This window comes from Rhagoletis zephyria, unplaced genomic scaffold, assembly GCF_001687245.7.
Source record: "Rhagoletis zephyria isolate East Lansing unplaced genomic scaffold, Rhagoletis_zephyria_1.1 Rzeph_scaffold_05645, whole genome shotgun sequence".
NCBI lineage: Eukaryota > Metazoa > Arthropoda > Insecta > Diptera > Tephritidae > Rhagoletis > Rhagoletis zephyria.
This window is the reverse complement of record NW_016162728.1, coordinates 4,569-21,331: the sequence shown is the minus strand read 5'-3', so window position 1 is coordinate 21,331 and position 16,763 is coordinate 4,569. Positions and strand designations below refer to the sequence as shown.

At 33.6% G+C, this 16,763-nt stretch overlaps 2 protein-coding genes across 2 annotated transcripts; one reads left to right on the top strand and one right to left on the bottom strand.

Moving 5' to 3' along the window:
• Positions 1–569: 569 nt before the first annotated feature.
• sit (ELOVL fatty acid elongase stuck in traffic) lies at positions 570–6,179 on the bottom strand. Its single transcript, XM_017627993.1, has 5 exons — positions 5,937–6,179; positions 5,181–5,371; positions 2,380–2,454; positions 1,993–2,292; positions 570–1,069 (listed from the first exon to the last, which is right to left on the bottom strand). The coding sequence occupies exons 1-5, from the start codon at positions 5,995–5,997 to the stop codon at positions 770–772; spliced, it is 927 nt and encodes a 308-aa protein (XP_017483482.1). The 5' UTR covers positions 5,998–6,179; the 3' UTR covers positions 570–769.
• A 4,872-nt stretch (positions 6,180–11,051) lies between these two features.
• Positions 11,052–11,818, top strand: LOC108372328 (trypsin theta-like). Its single transcript, XM_017627992.1, has one exon. The coding sequence runs from the start codon at positions 11,096–11,098 to the stop codon at positions 11,777–11,779; it is 684 nt and encodes a 227-aa protein (XP_017483481.1). The 5' UTR covers positions 11,052–11,095; the 3' UTR covers positions 11,780–11,818.
• Positions 11,819–16,763: the final 4,945 nt, after the last annotated feature.

Below are 16,763 nucleotides of genomic sequence, written 5' to 3'. Positions count from 1 at the left end.
TATTTATTTTGACTTAAGTAGCTTTAGTTAAAAACTATTGGCAACCGGCTCCGTTTTATTTTGGTATACTTGGAAAAAGCATAACGAGTTCCCTCAAGGGAATCAATCACATACAAATTTCGTATTAAGTACTTCATTGTACTCGTAAGTAAACACCATTTGCTTGCTCCATTGACTTAGAAAGTATACAGCTGTTTAAATAATTTCTGTTATTGATTTATCAATAAGACGGCATTGTGTAGTGAAATAAAAAAATATAAAAATCAAATAATCGGCAAGTTATTCTTGTGCAAGAAACAACAAATATTTGCATAACCGTTAATAACTAAGAACCCTCAACGCACACATCCAGGAACACCTGAATTTTCACTACATATGTATGTATATGTAAGTGCGTATGTACATAAATATTATTTACATACAAAAAAGACAATATGGTGGATAAAAAGGAAACTGGATTTAACTTAAAATTAGTAGATATGATTAAACAACTGAGATATGTTGAGGTATAGCTGACATCTTGGCCCCGGATCAGCGTCGGTGAGTGGGCACGCATNAACAACTGAGATATGTTGAGGTATAGCTGACATCTTGGCCCCGGATCAGCTTCGGACACAGCGTCGGTGAGTGGGCACGCATATACATACATATACTCGAACAAACATACACATACACATTTATGCGTGCGCGTGTTCTTTTGAGTCCATTTTGGCAGTTCTTGGAGGTAAGGCACCTCATTAATTTTTTTTTTATTTTTTAAAGCTTTTGTTTACAGATTCTTTTTCGCTTGTGTGTCGCACGCTGCGGCTATCGGTAAACCATTCAAATTTTTGGCGGTGATGTCATTGTTGTTGTCGCTGGCCGTTGCAGCAGCAGCGGCGGCACATTTGGCATTCAAAGCATCTGCTGCTTGCACTTGTTTCTTTTTGTACGATTTCTGATAGAAGTCATTGAAGAGGTAGTAGAAGAAAATGGCATTGGGTAGGGTGAAACAAACGGACCATCTGGGATAACCGCAATCGGTGTACAGGAGCTGAGTTTGATGTATGAAGACCATGCAGAATTGGATCTGTGAAAAAATATAAAAAAATATGTATAGTGTGTTCATCTTTCAAAACAATTAAATCGGGCATATATGTATGCATATGAGAGCACTGTACGATTACGTTATTCATATGATGATTAATAAATACGACAGCAAATTGACATCGCGTGTTCTTGTGTGAGTAGCTGAGTAATACTATTTTCAGACATGCAGTTAATCGAGCAGTTAGCCAACCTTTATAGATTAGGGCGCTAATTGAGCTCGACTTACCATACACAATTTCAGTTCCTTATTTCTCGATAAGTGATTGATTGAATGTATTTTTTTGTGGAACCCTGCAGGGTATGTTTAATCTTGACTTTGAGGTATGCTATCAGCTGTTTGTTCTGGTCTTCTTTTGCACCTGATGACAAATTTTATTTTAAAATTGAACCTAATTTGCGGGAAAACTTTACCTAAAATTATATACATTTTCCTCTGAAGTAAATATATATTTCGATATTTGTATTGTGTGTACTGCACTGAATTACTCTATCAATTTTCGAAGCTATGTAATTTTTACTTGGTTACTCTTATACGAAATGTAATAAATATACCGTGCAATTAAAAAAAAAGTCGTTCGTTCGTTCGTTTATATTTTTTGACATTATATGAATTTCCTGAAAAGAGCGCCGCACTGAGTTTTCAATCACACCATGCGTATGCCTATAAATTGTGTTAAATATGGATGCCGAAATCCGTTTGATATATGTATTAATATGTTATTAATTTATCATACAGTGGTCAATCAACAAGTGACAAAACAGAATATTCACACTTAAATCACAGCCGAACCATATAAGAGCATAAGAGCGTTGCGTTTAAGCGCTTCAATGTCAAATAACCGGTCTTTTTGCTCATTAAAATGTACGAGTAATTACGCACTAACATCAAATCGCAATACTTACCATTTGCAGATTGGTTATGTGCGACTTCCACCACAGATACTTTTGCATTTTCGGGCCAAATGCCGATAATAAGTAATAGGTGTACATAACAATATGCACAAATGAGTTGATCCAGCCAATGAAGGTGCCATGCCCGCCGGGATAGTATTTGGTGGTGCCCCATGAGATCAACGGCATAACTGAGTGATGGTATACGTGTAGGAATGTAACTTGACGTTCATTTTTGCGCAACACAAAGAAAACTGTGTCCAATAATTCGGTGATTTTCGCCAAATAGTAGACATAGACGCCTCGCGCTTCCTATGTGGAAAATGCACAATAAGAGTGACAAGAAAAGTGAGTAATTTAGATAGCAAGTATTTATGTAGTTTGTTTGAGTTATCTTACCCTAAGACCTTGCGGTGTGAAAGAATGGTTAACCGGCTGGCAGCGCCAATTGTACGTTGTCCATGCCACACAGCCCTATGAAGAAGAAAATAACATAAACAACAATGAAATAAGTCATACAAAATTTGATTGAGAAATTATAGAACATCAAATAAGTAACTAAATAAAGTGAGAGTTTCATTCTAAAGAAAATTCTATAATTTCTGCGGAGGCACAATAAACAAGTAAAGTAATAAAACAGCTTTTTCGCTTTTTTTGTGGAGAAGAGAAACGACTGGCCTTTGTTGAACTCGTCCAAAATCGCTTAGGCGGCTACAACGCCAAATAAGAAGAAAAAGTAATTCCATGAAATAGCGGTGTGTTGTTTTGAGTTAAAAAAAAAAATCTAAATTAACTAAATTAAATAAGGATACATTTTTCTCAATGGTGCGAAACTCATGTGGGATTTCAGCTCGTCCACTCCACAACGAACGGGAGAACTGTCCAATGAGTTATTCAGAGAGTTGATTACAACACCATGAACTTGGCGGCTGAAGTCACCGAAACAGAACCCAAACTATTTCCCGAGAAAAGGCAAATTTCCCATAAAATAGTGAGCCGTGTGGAAAGCGAAGAATGTGGCTTTTAATTCTTGGACGCAACAGCGGGAACTGGCAAGACTGCTGAATTTGCTACTAGCACAGTTGCCAAGTATGTTGCACTAGCTGTTACCTCCTCAGGGATATCAGTTGACTCTGAACCTTGCGAGTCAGGATACATCAACTTGCAACATTAGCAAAACAATGGTGGCGGGGCTATGTTGCAACAATGAAATTAATAGTTTGGGACGAATGTACGAAGTCACACAAGCATGCAATCGAGGCACTAGATCGAAGCTTGCAAGATATCCGCGGCAGCCGGTTGCAGATGGGTTAAGTATTCGTATTGCTCGCTGGAGATTTTCGGCAGACGTACTTGCCATCGAGCGTGGCACTGCAGCAGGATATGCATGGCCGCATTGTGGGTATGGCAGTATATAATGGATTACTTAACTTTTTGTTTTAATAAAAGTTGTTAAAATTAATGTGGTGAAATGGTTTGTTTCCTTCTTTATAACATTTATGTGAGATAAAGTAATAATCAAGCAATGTGTTTAATTTTTGATAAAAAAAAAAAATCTTAAAATATAATCATTATTTTTGATGAAAAAATAGTTGCAGGCGCAAAGTGTGCATACATTACCAAAAAAATAATAATAATACAAATTTGGTTTTATTTTTTTAGGTGAATAGAACCGACCCAGGGCTCGAGAGGTTTCGCTGCGTCCTTGCTAAAAAAACGGGCGCTTTCATCATACTAAGGGCCGCTCTCTCTTTAATTTAAAGCTCGCTTTATATTTAAAGGTTGCATTAACATTTGTAGTTGTACAGGAGTCTGTTCTTCGTCGTCTCAATCTAAACAAAGGCTTTTTACTTTAGAAACCCTTTGGTTTTTCAACACCTTTTTCTGTATTGGCCAACGCAAATATTCTTTCGATGGCTTTGAAATCGCTGAATTAGATTGCCGTTAATTTTTTTTTTTTGCCAAGTTCTTTCTTTTGAGGTTATTGATCTAAGCGTTTAGAGCTAAGAATTAGAAATATGAAAAAAATGAAGATTTTACCCAAGTCATGCTGGTTGGCAAATTTAAAACTGGTACGGGGTTATGTTTCCATATTTTGAAATTGTTCTGTTTATTGTAATTTTGACAATTCTTTATATGAAACGGTTGTAAAACTGCATGCAACCATATACGTATATTGAAATGAGGACTCGAACTCGTATTTATGGCGTCTCATTCAAGCGACTATGCCGCTTTAATTATTAAAATGGTAAAAATTAATTTTTGCAAAATTTTGTTTTGAATTCAATAACTCTCGGAAATAAACGTATTACTCATCCTCTTTGGATATACAAACATACATACATATCTACGTAAATAAATTCTAAATATATTCACATACTTCCAAATATTTTATGCCACTTAATGGCGGAAGTGTCCTTAAGGGCGCATGCCCCCTAAGATTTTATAAGGAGATAAAGAAGTGTCTCTAATGAACAGCGTGCCAAATAACACTTTAATTAGCTCTACTGAAAATTCCTATAATTTGAGTTGTGTCGTTATAGCAGAAGCTTTTCCAAAATAAAAAAAAAAACAAGATTTTGCCCAATTTCAAACTCAAACTGAGAAAGTGAACTTAAAAAAGTGTCTCTTAAAATTTATGGGCGTGGCAAACATCGATAAAACCGTCAAGTTATCAACTTAATAACTTTTCATACAAAATAGCGGTGTTTTTTTAATTTTTATAATTACGATCCATATTTCCCATTTGCTTTGATCAAACCATATTAAAAAAAAATAAAAATTTCAATCTTAAGAAGTTATGAATTTTTTAATTTAATTTAATTTTTCAATTTGATTTAATTAAATTTAATTTTTTAATAGTTTTATTTAAATATTAAAAATTCAAGCAGAAAAGCTAACGCGGAATAGTCTAAATGGAAAGGCCTATTGCACAAATTATATATGTATTTACGAGTATTATTTTATATGGGGAATTTCCTAAATTGATACAAAGAAGCGACAAAAATTGCTCTAAAAGGTTGAGTTTGTGACCTTTTGCAATAATTTGGAAATGAAAACTGGTTTTAATAAATTAGGCCTACAAATAAAAATTCAATTCAAATGCCACACTCACATGTGTAAATATGTACATACATATGTATATTTGAACGTATAAATATGCATAATAAAATCAACAAAAGACTCAAAATACGACTTACCTCGTAGACCATCCATGCGCTGACCAATACCTGTAGGAAATTATACACAATTAAAGTCTTTTCCAATTTGAAAGGCTTGCGATCGTTCATATAACGTGGACCCCAAGAAAGCACGAAATACAAGTAAAGCCCCACAATAGAGAAGATCGGTACTGGCGATTTAACTAGGAACCAATCATTTGTACGTGGATCTATTGAGGAAGTGAAAAAATGCTATTATTAGTATAAGATAAAAAAGTAATTGTCAGCTTAAGTACTTAGCTTGAAATAAATTGCTACTTCAAAATATAGTTCTTTTCTTTTCAATGTTGCTTAAGTAGTACATACGAGTACATATTTCAAAGGATTGTATGGTATTCAAAGAATATACTACATACTATATGTACGAGCACACATACCTATATGAAATTTCGAACAGATTTGGCGGATTAAACTTTAAAGATTCTAAGTTTGTTGATACGAATATCTGTGGTCATAAGCAATAACCGCCTAAGTCGAAAACTCTGAATTCGAGGAAAAACAGTTTAAACATTTGGATTGTAATGTTAGAGCCTTATGGGGAAACCAAAATATTTGCGCCTATAACTTTTTAAGTTGCCTAGCTGGCGAGATGGGGATTTCACGTATGTACGCATGCAATAGGGCTTGTATTTAGAATACATTAGCATATACTATACATAACTCCATTATTTCTTAAGTCGACTTAGGCGGTTATTGCTTGTGACCACAGATATATATAAGTATTTGTTTACTTACCAGCCAACTCAACGAATAGGAAATTCCACACGTCGCTTTCTGTTTCATTCGTATATGCCATTTTTCTTTAGTGTTTTTGACTTCCTGCCCTATTTGAATTCGACTAGAGTTTAACAAACTGCTTTGTTTATTATTCTAATGAATCAGCGTAAGCACTCAAGCTACTGCCAATCTGTATATTGGATCTTTGATGGGACTCGTGCGACTACGCAGATTTCCTCAGCTGTATGCTTTGTCTTTTTATTGCTGCAATTAAAAAAAAAAAAAATTTAAATTAAGTTTTTGAAATACTAATATTCTGTAAGTGCATGTGTGTTGTAAGAATAAAAAGATAAAAGTGGGTATGAAAAGAATGGAACTGTAAATAAAGGAAAAACAACAACACAATAAATTAGTCACAACATAATTCAATCATTTGATTAAAATTAAAATTTGCGAGCTACTGCCAATCGATGGCGATGTCATGCTTTGAAAATTTTTAAGAAAAAAATATCCGCCAATGGAATTGCAATCCAAAAGCCGCCCCCGGTTAAATGTTGAACACAAAACATACATACATTTATATGTATGTATATGCATGTAAGCATTATGGACTCAAGATGATACTTATTCATAAAATAGCACAAATAAGACATTAGTTCAGCACTCGTGGGGCAACCTTTTGCTTTTGTATCTTTTTTTGAATTACCTAACATGAGTTTCAACTTTTCTTTTGTGAGCAAATTGCCGGCAATTAGCATCCCAATAAACATTTTTGTTACTTCTCAATTTGAGATGGATTTGAGAATCAGTATTTTTTTTTGCAATCTCAACCGTTAATTCTCAAATGCATCTCGAATAAAATCACGTTTTTGATATGAAATTTTCCTATACTTTCAAACGTGTGTGGAGCGGAACGAAACGAAAATTTGAAAATTTGGGTGATGCAAAAAATTTTGTTGCATAGTTTGTTTTGAAGAACAATTTTGCGGCTGATGTAGGAGGCTACTGATGGACTGCGACATCTGTGCCATGTTGACNAACAATGTTCGAGAAAAATTTGAGAAACTGTTTAGTTTCGAATGATAAACAATGCTGAAATCAAATTGAGAAATACGATTTTATCAAACGTTTGAAAATTTTTGTTTCAGTGTTTGTTGGGATGTAAAATATAAATATTTACATATACATACGTATATATATTTACACGTATATAAATGTGTCATTCCATTGCAACGGTCGTTATACATTTGTATGTATAATTGTAGTATGGAGTACGAATTCGCAATATGAAATCGAACAATAGTACTAGGAGCACGAGCCTGCACCATTGAATGAGTTGAGTGAACGTTATTGTTTTTGAATACCTATAGGTAAGGTAGTTCCCCCTTACATATATCCGACGACAAGAATTGCAAAAATTTCTTTGAGCGTTCTTGAGCGTAAATGTAATGGCATGAGCGTGTGATTGTTACTCTTAGTCCAGAAACATGCAATTGCATGAATTTTTCCTGTATATTAAACTCTTTTTTTCTGGATTATGTCTTTCTTTCAGTAAATGGGAGAGATGTAATATGGTAATTGCAATTTATCTTATTCCTTGCTTGGCGACTTTGGTTGGCATGGAGACTTTACCAAATCAATTGTGGAAAATAAGACAACAAAAGTCTTGGGCTTTTTAAAGTATTTCATTTATTCGAATTCCGGGATCCCGGACTTTTTAAAGTCTCGAAAATCCCCGGATTCTTGGCAAGTATATAACTTTTTTATTTACAAATATCAATATACTCGCGAAACCCTGTGCCAAATATATTAAAATTAGGGTTTTTAGTTTTTCACGCTGACGTCAGTAATTCAAAAATGATTAAAAAAATTCAAAGAAAGGTGCTTGGAGAAGAAGTATGAATAGGTATAAAATTAATGAGGAAATCTGGTGCAGAAAGGCTGGTAAATACTGAAAATGTAGTTTTAAAATTTTATCCTTGAAATTTCGCAATACTTGTTTTTGAAAAAAATATATGTTAAGGGCTTATATAAACTCGATAACATCCTCGAATTTCGTTCTTCTAACTTCGTCAGCTTAAAAATTACCTATTTGTCCTTGTGAATCCAAAAAAATTTAATTTTCTAAATTCTATAGACTAAATTAAATTCCAGGACGAATCCCATGATCCCGGTATTAGGACAACGCCATCCCGAAAATCCCGGGATCGGAAAAAGCCAAAAAATTAACATCCCTAATGCACATATGTATGTACATATATATACAATATATTAGTATAGGTGTCGAAAAAAGTTTTTAAGTTAGGTTAGTCAGAAAACCAATCAACTTACTTAGACCTTACAGGTCCGTTATGAAACCATTTTGAAGCTTTAATGAAGCGTAGGATTGGTTTTGTTCCTGCAATGGATAGTTCCGTAAGAGAGCTAATAAAGTGCCTACCTAAAAATCCCGCTCTATTCTTAGCTAAGGCTGGACAGCTACAGAGGAAGTGATCAACTGTTTCTTCTTCTTCCTCATCTCTGCAACTTCTGCAATATTCATGGATGAATATGCTGAGTCTCGAAGCGTAGCTACCAAATACCCAATGAACGGTTACTCAAGCCATGATCCCTTAAGAGGCTGAGCAGATATTCAGTTTTTTTATTTTTAAATTTGCGGCCATAGTAACCTAGTTGTCGTACAAGTGCCCCCGTCTAACCATGACCTATTGACCTCTTCAATAATGTCATTTCTAATACCTAATGCCATAGCTATGCCAATCTTATCTTTGTTTTCACATAGTGGCAGATTTATACCTTTCCTGTCTAGCTCATATTTTCCTTTAATGTCTCTATGTCCGGGAACCCTTATGAGACTAACCTTGAAGACGGTGCTAATATCATTTAGAGCTGCCAAGCATTCCTGTGCAACCTCGGATATTAGCATTACCACTGGCTAAACGAGAATATATTAATTGTAGTCTTCGTTATGGCATGCGTATTAAGCAACCTTTTTTATAGCTAGAAATTCTGTCCGATAAACGCCACGCCAAAGCGGCGGCCATGTGTTTTCCTATCAGATTCACCATGAAGAGAATTACTTCAGTTATTCCGAGTCTTCTACTATCTGTCTAGTTTCTAAGCGTAGCTATATTAAAGCGTAGAATCTCCATTAGGGTATAGGGAATCTAAGTACATATGTCCCCAACAAAACAAACTCTCACTTGGGGAACGACCCGCCCTTATCTAAGTACATACATAAAGACGTACATATATGTTCATATGCGCCTCATCTTCACATATTCATTTGCAATTGCATAAAGAGAAAATAGGTCAAATGAGAGCTATAAAATCACGGTCACTATTTTGGCCTACAAACAGTGGAATTGGATCAGCTAACGCACTTAACGGAGAGCCAAAGGTGAATTTATTAAAGCGAAGTTTATCTAATACGTATGCGTGCATTCAGCGTACATATGTATGTACATACATATGTATGTTTGTAACTTTACCTGAAATACTGGCAAAAGAAAAGAAAATGAAAGAAATCTTCATTTGTCATTTTGCTATTACATCCGCACCTGTTTGATTTCTTTCTACGAGTCTTTGTTTACTTTTGTTTACCTTCATATGTGCATAGGTATATACTAGGGCTGGGACTATCCGCATATTCGAATATCCGGATATCCACGTGGATTATCCGTTGACACGGATAAAAACCGGATAGTGTGGATATCCGGTTAATATTCGTTTGTACAATTATTCGGATTTTCGGATTTACGAAGAACCGGTTAATATTCGTATTTTCGGATGTAAAAAAAAATTAAGAAAATTTGGTAAAGCATTTGCCATAAGCAAAAGTATCGTAGCAGCTTTCATTACTCAGTTCATGATATTTTAAAGTCCTGAAGAAACTCTCGCGGTCAATTTTATAAATTTGATTTTTTATTTTTACGAAGCGATAGATTTAATTTCACAATACCAGGCGCTCATAAATATGAAGTAGCAAGTTTTCAATACGCATAAATTTGGTTGTAGAACTTTTTAATTCGATTCTAGGAGCCTTTGAAATTCAAAAAGTAGAATTTTGGAAATTTAAAAATTTATACAAAATATTTTGTGCGTAGAAATAGAAAAGTTGTTACTTCACATGTATGAGCGCCTGGTATTGGCAAATGAGAATATCGTTTTTTACAAATAAAAACTGATCATAAAGGGTGGCCGCGCAAAAATGGGCACACATATGTATGTATTTTAAAAAAGTACATTATATGTATGGGGATAAATCATGGACTGAATGATAAAGCTGCTATCATTCGATGATTGTTATGCATGATTATATATTTCATGTTCTGCATATTTTCGAATCTGTTAAAGAAAAAAATTATGGATACTAATTGTCTTGGAACATTTTGCACTCGCTTTTTAAACAACCAAAACTATTAATTTGTACAATATGTTCATGTGAATCAAGCTGTGTTTCATACGTGGAGAAGTTATAACTCTTCTGTACATATTTTTCTTAGTGTATAAAATTTGATTGGAAAGTGTTCATTCATCAGGAAGCTAATTCATTATTGAATTCTGTTTACTTCAGCACTCTCAGTTTTTCATTCAGGTATGTATTTACCACCTTGCTGTGTAAAATCCAATTTTTTTTTAATGATTGCAGATTGAAAAAAATATAAGCCACACTACCAGCCAAAAGGAAAACAGAATGAAATCCTACTTGTAAATATTTCATGATTAAAATTTTAAATGATTTCTCAGTTTCACAGCTCTGTTCTTTAGAACGTTTATGATGATATGTTAACGTATATTTCAAACGCATTCTGTTTATTCTGGTTGTAAAATGGGATTGTTTGGGATGTCTAAAAACTCGCAGCCATAATGTTTATATATCATATAAAGTAAATATTTACATATTTGTTTCAAGACGGAGCATCACACGATCTATTCAAATATGCACAAACAGTTGTTCAAATAACAGGAAATGCCTCCTCTTGACTCAAATACAATTATCCAAATACTTGGTAAACTTTTTGCTTCGTGGCTGTTTATTCTGATGTTAACTACAACGGACATATTCAGTTTGTGACGTTCATGAGTGAAAAAAAAACAGCATATAAGGGCGCAAAAACTCAAGTAGGGCGCAGTTGAAAGTTTGGCACTGAGCATTTCTTACGACAACTACCAAAATGGCCAACAAATTCGTTTGCACTCTATTGCTGTTGATCGCGGCTACAGGCGCCCAAGCTGATGGAATTGTAGGTGGTACAGCTTCCTCTATTAGCGCTCACCCGTACCTCGTAAGCTTACAGCTAGCCGATGGAACCATCGTCTGTGGTGGTGCTTTAATCAATTCCAAAGTCGTTGTCACTGCCGCCTCCTGTTTGGCTAACTACGATGTTAGCCAATTTGTCGTTGGTGTCAACAATGGTGCCCAGACCGTTAAAATCTCTAGATCTAACTTTTATAAACAATACGATATTGAAACCAATGAGAATGACATCGGTATCGTGAAGTTGGCCGAAGCCGTAAGTGTTAGCAGCTACCTTGCATTGGGAAGCAGCTTACCTTCAAGTGGTGTACTCGTCGGTTGGGATGCAAACAACGCCGTGGTAGAAGCAATTGAAACTATCACCAGCGCCAAGAAATGCGTTACTCAAGGCTACAAATACGAAGACGGTGATCTTTTCAATTCACAGTTCTGCGGTCGGGCTGCGAACGACGCTTGTGGTGAATTGCCTGGAAGTCCTTTGGTGGCTGACAATAAGTTGCTTGGTGTTGTATCCTGGGGTTATGGTTGTGCCAACAAAGACAACCCAGCTATTTACTCCAACATTCCAGTCTTGAAATTGTGGCTCGAAAGTGTTTTGTAAAAAGTACTTATATAATAAAGTGTAATAATTTCAGTATATTATAAATATCGTTTTTATGTATGTCAAATATTGTATTAAGTCTGCAGTGGGCTATACCAATTCAAATTCAAATGAACCGTTTACGTTGATTACACCGAGCAAAAGTCAACATTACAAAAAACAACTCAGAAAACTAGGAGCGAAGTATTGTAGAACTGCGCTTTTAGTTTTTCCCTCTGGCGTCAGGATTTTTTAAGACAACTGTGAAATTTTAAAGATATACTTGGTTCCAAAATTTATTAGAACTCAATAAACATTGGGCTTGCTTAACAATTCGAAAATGATTGGAAAACCAATCTGTTTTTCGAGTCTCGCCTTCGATAACGAATGTGCGATAGGTTAGTATTCGATTCGAGAACCAGGCCATTTTCCGGCAAAACCGAACCTTCGTTATCCAATGTATTTTCGCTTCGTTATGAATTCGAAATCCTGCCCATTATCGAATTAAAATTTTAATGAGAGAGAGTGATTGTATTCTATTTCCCTACGAAAATGCGCTGGATTTCACTTCCTCTCTTGTTACTACGGTTTTCATTTTTTTTCGAACCCATCTACACTATGATCCTTGGAAAACTAAGGTTGGTTACGAGTTCCTTCTCAGTTCGATATGCATATTGGATATCGAAGGTCATTTTCGAACGTTCGCCAAAATGTTTATAGGGGATATTCAGTGCAAAGCCTCTTCTCAAATTTTGTTGGAAAGGTGCCAACTATTAAAAAAAAAAAAATCGTTTCGTTGTTCTTTTATCCCACACACAGATGAACGAGTGTCTGTTATTGGAAATGAAAGTCTCGTTTTGATAGAAAAAAACTGGCCATAAAATAATGGCGCCGGAAAATGGACACATTTTATTAATTTATTTGCCCTATTTTGCATTTAATTAATACCGGATATCCGGAGACGTACGTAAAAATCCGGATATCCGGATATCCGAATATTATCTTATCTTCGGGAATATCCGGATTTTTCGTTTATTCGGTTTATCCGGATATTTGAAAAATCCGTATGAAACTCCCAGCCTTAGTATATACACATAATTGCATACAAATGTATCTATGTATGGGACTTTTCCGCTATTGTCAAACATTGTCACTGATGCTGGTATAAATCGCACGCATACGAGTAAAATTTTGCAATGAACACATTGTCCGATTATAATTATTTATAGCATTTGTGGTAAATCATCATTATAATTAATTTAGGACTGTACTCTTTTATGAAGTTGTGCCTTTTTTATTTGTCATAGATTTAATGTTGTGCGCGTTTGTATGAGTGCAATATCTACCAACTTAGCCGCATGTGTCTTTTTGTACAATACTAAATAGCTAACTGAAGTTGTCAGACACTAACGTGGACATACGGATTTTTTTTTGCAAAAATAAAGTGAAAAATGTTTTAAATATCGTCTGTAGAAATGAAAAAGGAAATTCACATAATATGTGGTATTATCTTCTTCTTCATAAGCACTATAAAAATTATGTGTATCAATTAAGCTCTCAAAACAGATAAATATTTGACACATCCTTAAATGTCTTAAATTTTCGTTGATTTTTCGTATCCGAAGGACATTTGTGAATAGTCATATTATTTGAAACAGAGTTACAACAATTAATTAATGCATTGATTTTTAACATTTAATGCAATAATTTATTTTCATAAAATATCTAATAATGCTTACAATAATTGTTATGTACATATGTAGAGGTTATTTACATATATTGCGCTTGAAAAAAAAACTGAATGCTTTTTCACCTTCATCAGATCTTCGCGTCGCTATGCAACTGTTATATTCTTATGAAAACGGTCGGCTTTGAATTCATTAAATTTGTCGGCTTTGAAAAGCTCAATAATTTGCTTGATTTAAACCAATTTTCGTTCTTTAAAATTTTTATTTTTTTTAGTTAATTAAAAAATTACGTTGGCGATCTTCTTGCATCATTTTCGATGCATATTTAGAATTTTAAAACCAAATTTTTTGTATGCAGTTTTATAGTCTATTAAATTTTAGTGTAAATACCGTTAATTTTGGGGAATTTTTTTTTTGGTACATAACATGCATACTACTATATGTTGCTTCAGCTCAAAAAGTGCATGCAGAAAAGTCCACAAACGAATCATGTGCGTTTCGCATATAGAAAATAAAGTTATTTAATACTGAAAGAAAGTAAAAAAGAAACCTTGCACGTTAAATAAATTGAAAGCAGGATTTTTGTTAGTTTCCAACATGCAAGATTTCACTCTATCTACTGAACACACTTAGTAGTCCCATATGCGTCGAAAACAATGCATGAGGGTCGACAATGCAAGTTTTTTTTACAGTATATGAATGTAATTAATGAAAATAAGCAAATTTATTACAAATTTTATTGCAAAAAAATAAATATAATACCAAGTTGGGATAATTTATTGAACAAAATTTCACTAGCATTATATTTTTCAGCATTGGAAATTGTATTTGCATTATCTTCAAAAATTAAAAAAATAAAATTTACATTACATTGAAAGATGTGCTAACTAGGGGGTCATAGCGTTATACTGCTCGTCGTTTAGCAATAAATTTTGCAAAAATTTAATAAAATTTAAAAAGATACATAAACATACATACATTTTTCCTTTTAAAACAATAAAAACTAATAATATATTTTTAAAAATTAAATCAAATAAAAAAATATATTTTTCTTTCTAAAACAGTAAAATCTAAAGTAAAAAAAAAAAAAAATAAATTAGACAAAGACAAAGAATGCAATTAAATCAGATGATAATAGAAAGAATTTGAAATGAAAAAAAAAAAAAAAAACAAAAAAAAAATTTAACTTTTAAAACATTATGTAAAAATTAAATGTATAAAAGGACAAAAAAAAAAGTATGACTAATGCCGATTTTGTTTCTACCAAAAAATGCAACATTCTCTTTGCCTTCTACGCACAAACACTAAGAAGAGGGCGACGAGAGGGTAATATATTTTGTAGAAACGAAATCGCCATAAGTAAAATAAGACCCTAAAAAGTAAAAGAATTAAAAAAATTTCTTCTTATTTTTGAAACAAAAAAATCTTAAACCAAAGAAAATTAAATTAATAAAAATAATAATATTATATTAAAAAAAAAATAGAAAAAAAATAAATTGCGTTTTTAAAAATTTAATAAAATTTAAAAAAAATATATGTTTCTTTTCAAAACAATAAAAAAAAGTATTTCGTTGAATCGGTAACTTTTTCTTTTTTTTTAAGTCGATTAAAAACCATATGTATATATCATCGGTTTTACTGCAAAACGGTCTATGTCTATTACTACCCTTGACACTAACAAGCGAATGCCATCACTGTCTACCTTTGGCTGATGAGGATGAACGGTTGCCAGAAGCGATCAGATACAGATAACAGATTAAGATTAAGAACCAGAGGTAATAAGTGACATAAAACGTTTTGCAGTATCACCGACGAGTTATTAAAAAAAAATCACTGCACGTGGTTTCGAACTCGAATCTCGCGAAAGGCATGCCATTGCCTTGCCAACTCGGCTATCGCCATTGTTGGAGCTACGCCGGCTGAGTGTTGAATGAAAGAGGTTTTAGCTAAAACACTTGTACTAGAATAAGAAACGCCTTTCGAACTACCTTGCCATCTGTCTTTCATTTGTCTTGCCGGAGACTTTTTATTATCTTAGTGGAGAAAACGGCCCTTAGCAAGTTTCATTTTAACCGCAAAAATGTGTAGGCAAAGATAAACAGTGAAAGGCTTTCTGATATGAATTTTCTTTCAGGAAATATTTCAAGGTAAATATGTATGGGCGCGGGTAATTCAAGTAGTTAGCAGTCCACGTGCTTAAAAAGAGGTTAAATGTTAACACATAGTCGAGAATATAGTCTCTTCCGATCATACCGCTGGTGATTTTGCCTTGCACACCCCTTGTCATGTTTTGCATTCACTTCTCTCTGTGCCCTATTGCTTTTATTTAGTACAGCTAATTTGTAGCTGTAATATTTTATTTTCTCAAATCAATGCTATGTTCGACTAATGCCATTCAAAACTAATTAAAAATTTAAATATGTATTCCAGAAAACATTCACTTAAATTGAAGAAACAGTTTAAGTGAACACGAAAATAAATGATTTAAATCAATGACAAAGGTTTTATACAACATTTAAGAGGTTAAATTTTCGTAAAATTTAATTGAAGCAGACATTTAGACATTTAGGGAACATTTTTGCATAAACTGATTAAGTCCAAATTCCATTTTCACACAGAGAACCACAGTTTGTTAGAAATAATTTAAATTATATGCGCAACTGATTTTTAATTCGCATTTCAATTGGAGAAATCGAACTGTTTGTTTTATTATAAGAAAGAAAATTAAAATTATGTATACATATTTATGTACATAACACAAAAAAAAAATAGGTTACGGAACGAATATATGGGAAGGTTCTTTAGTGAAATTTAGCTACACCTATTGCGACATTTTCGAACCTAGCAATATTTACACAGCAGGCAATATTTGCCGTAAGCTTCGATATGCGCGCTTTTGGACCCAACATCCATTCATTCTTTATCTACATAGTATACCTACAAATGGGTGAATTCATTCAACGCTGGGCAACTTGCTAGGTTGCGTCTACAGCGTTAAAAAAAAAAACAACTTTGACAAATATTTGCTTGTTACGTATCAGTTCTTGTCAGGGTCAAAATATTTTAAAGTCGGCTTTTCTGCCAACATTCTTTCATGTTTTTATTGTTTTTAGCATATGCGTGAAAACGTGTGAGAAATGTGTTTGTGACTAAATTCTTTTACAAAAGCTTTTATGAATTTCGCTTTACTTTATCTATTATGTACAATAACACAAGTGTGTGCATATTAGGGTGGTAAAACAAAAAGTAAAGTCGGAATTTAAAGCTCCCACCCCCTAGGATTGTTCCACACCGAAAAAAATATAACCTTATTTTTT

Excerpts from the sequence above, each read along its gene's own strand:
- sit (XM_017627993.1), bottom strand. The coding sequence starts at position 5,997 with ATGGCATATACGAATGAAACAGAAAGCGACGTGTGGAATTTCCTATTC. Across the intron at positions 2,293-2,379 it reads TCACACCGCAAGGTCTTAGG|GAAGCGCGAGGCGTCTATGT; the intron begins GTAAGATAACTC and ends TTTTCCACATAG. Across the intron at positions 1,070-1,992 it reads ACATAACCAATCTGCAAATG|ATCCAATTCTGCATGGTCTT; the intron begins GTAAGTATTGCG and ends ATTTTTTCACAG.
- LOC108372328 (XM_017627992.1), top strand. The coding sequence starts at position 11,096 with ATGGCCAACAAATTCGTTTGCACTCTATTGCTGTTGATCGCGGCTACA.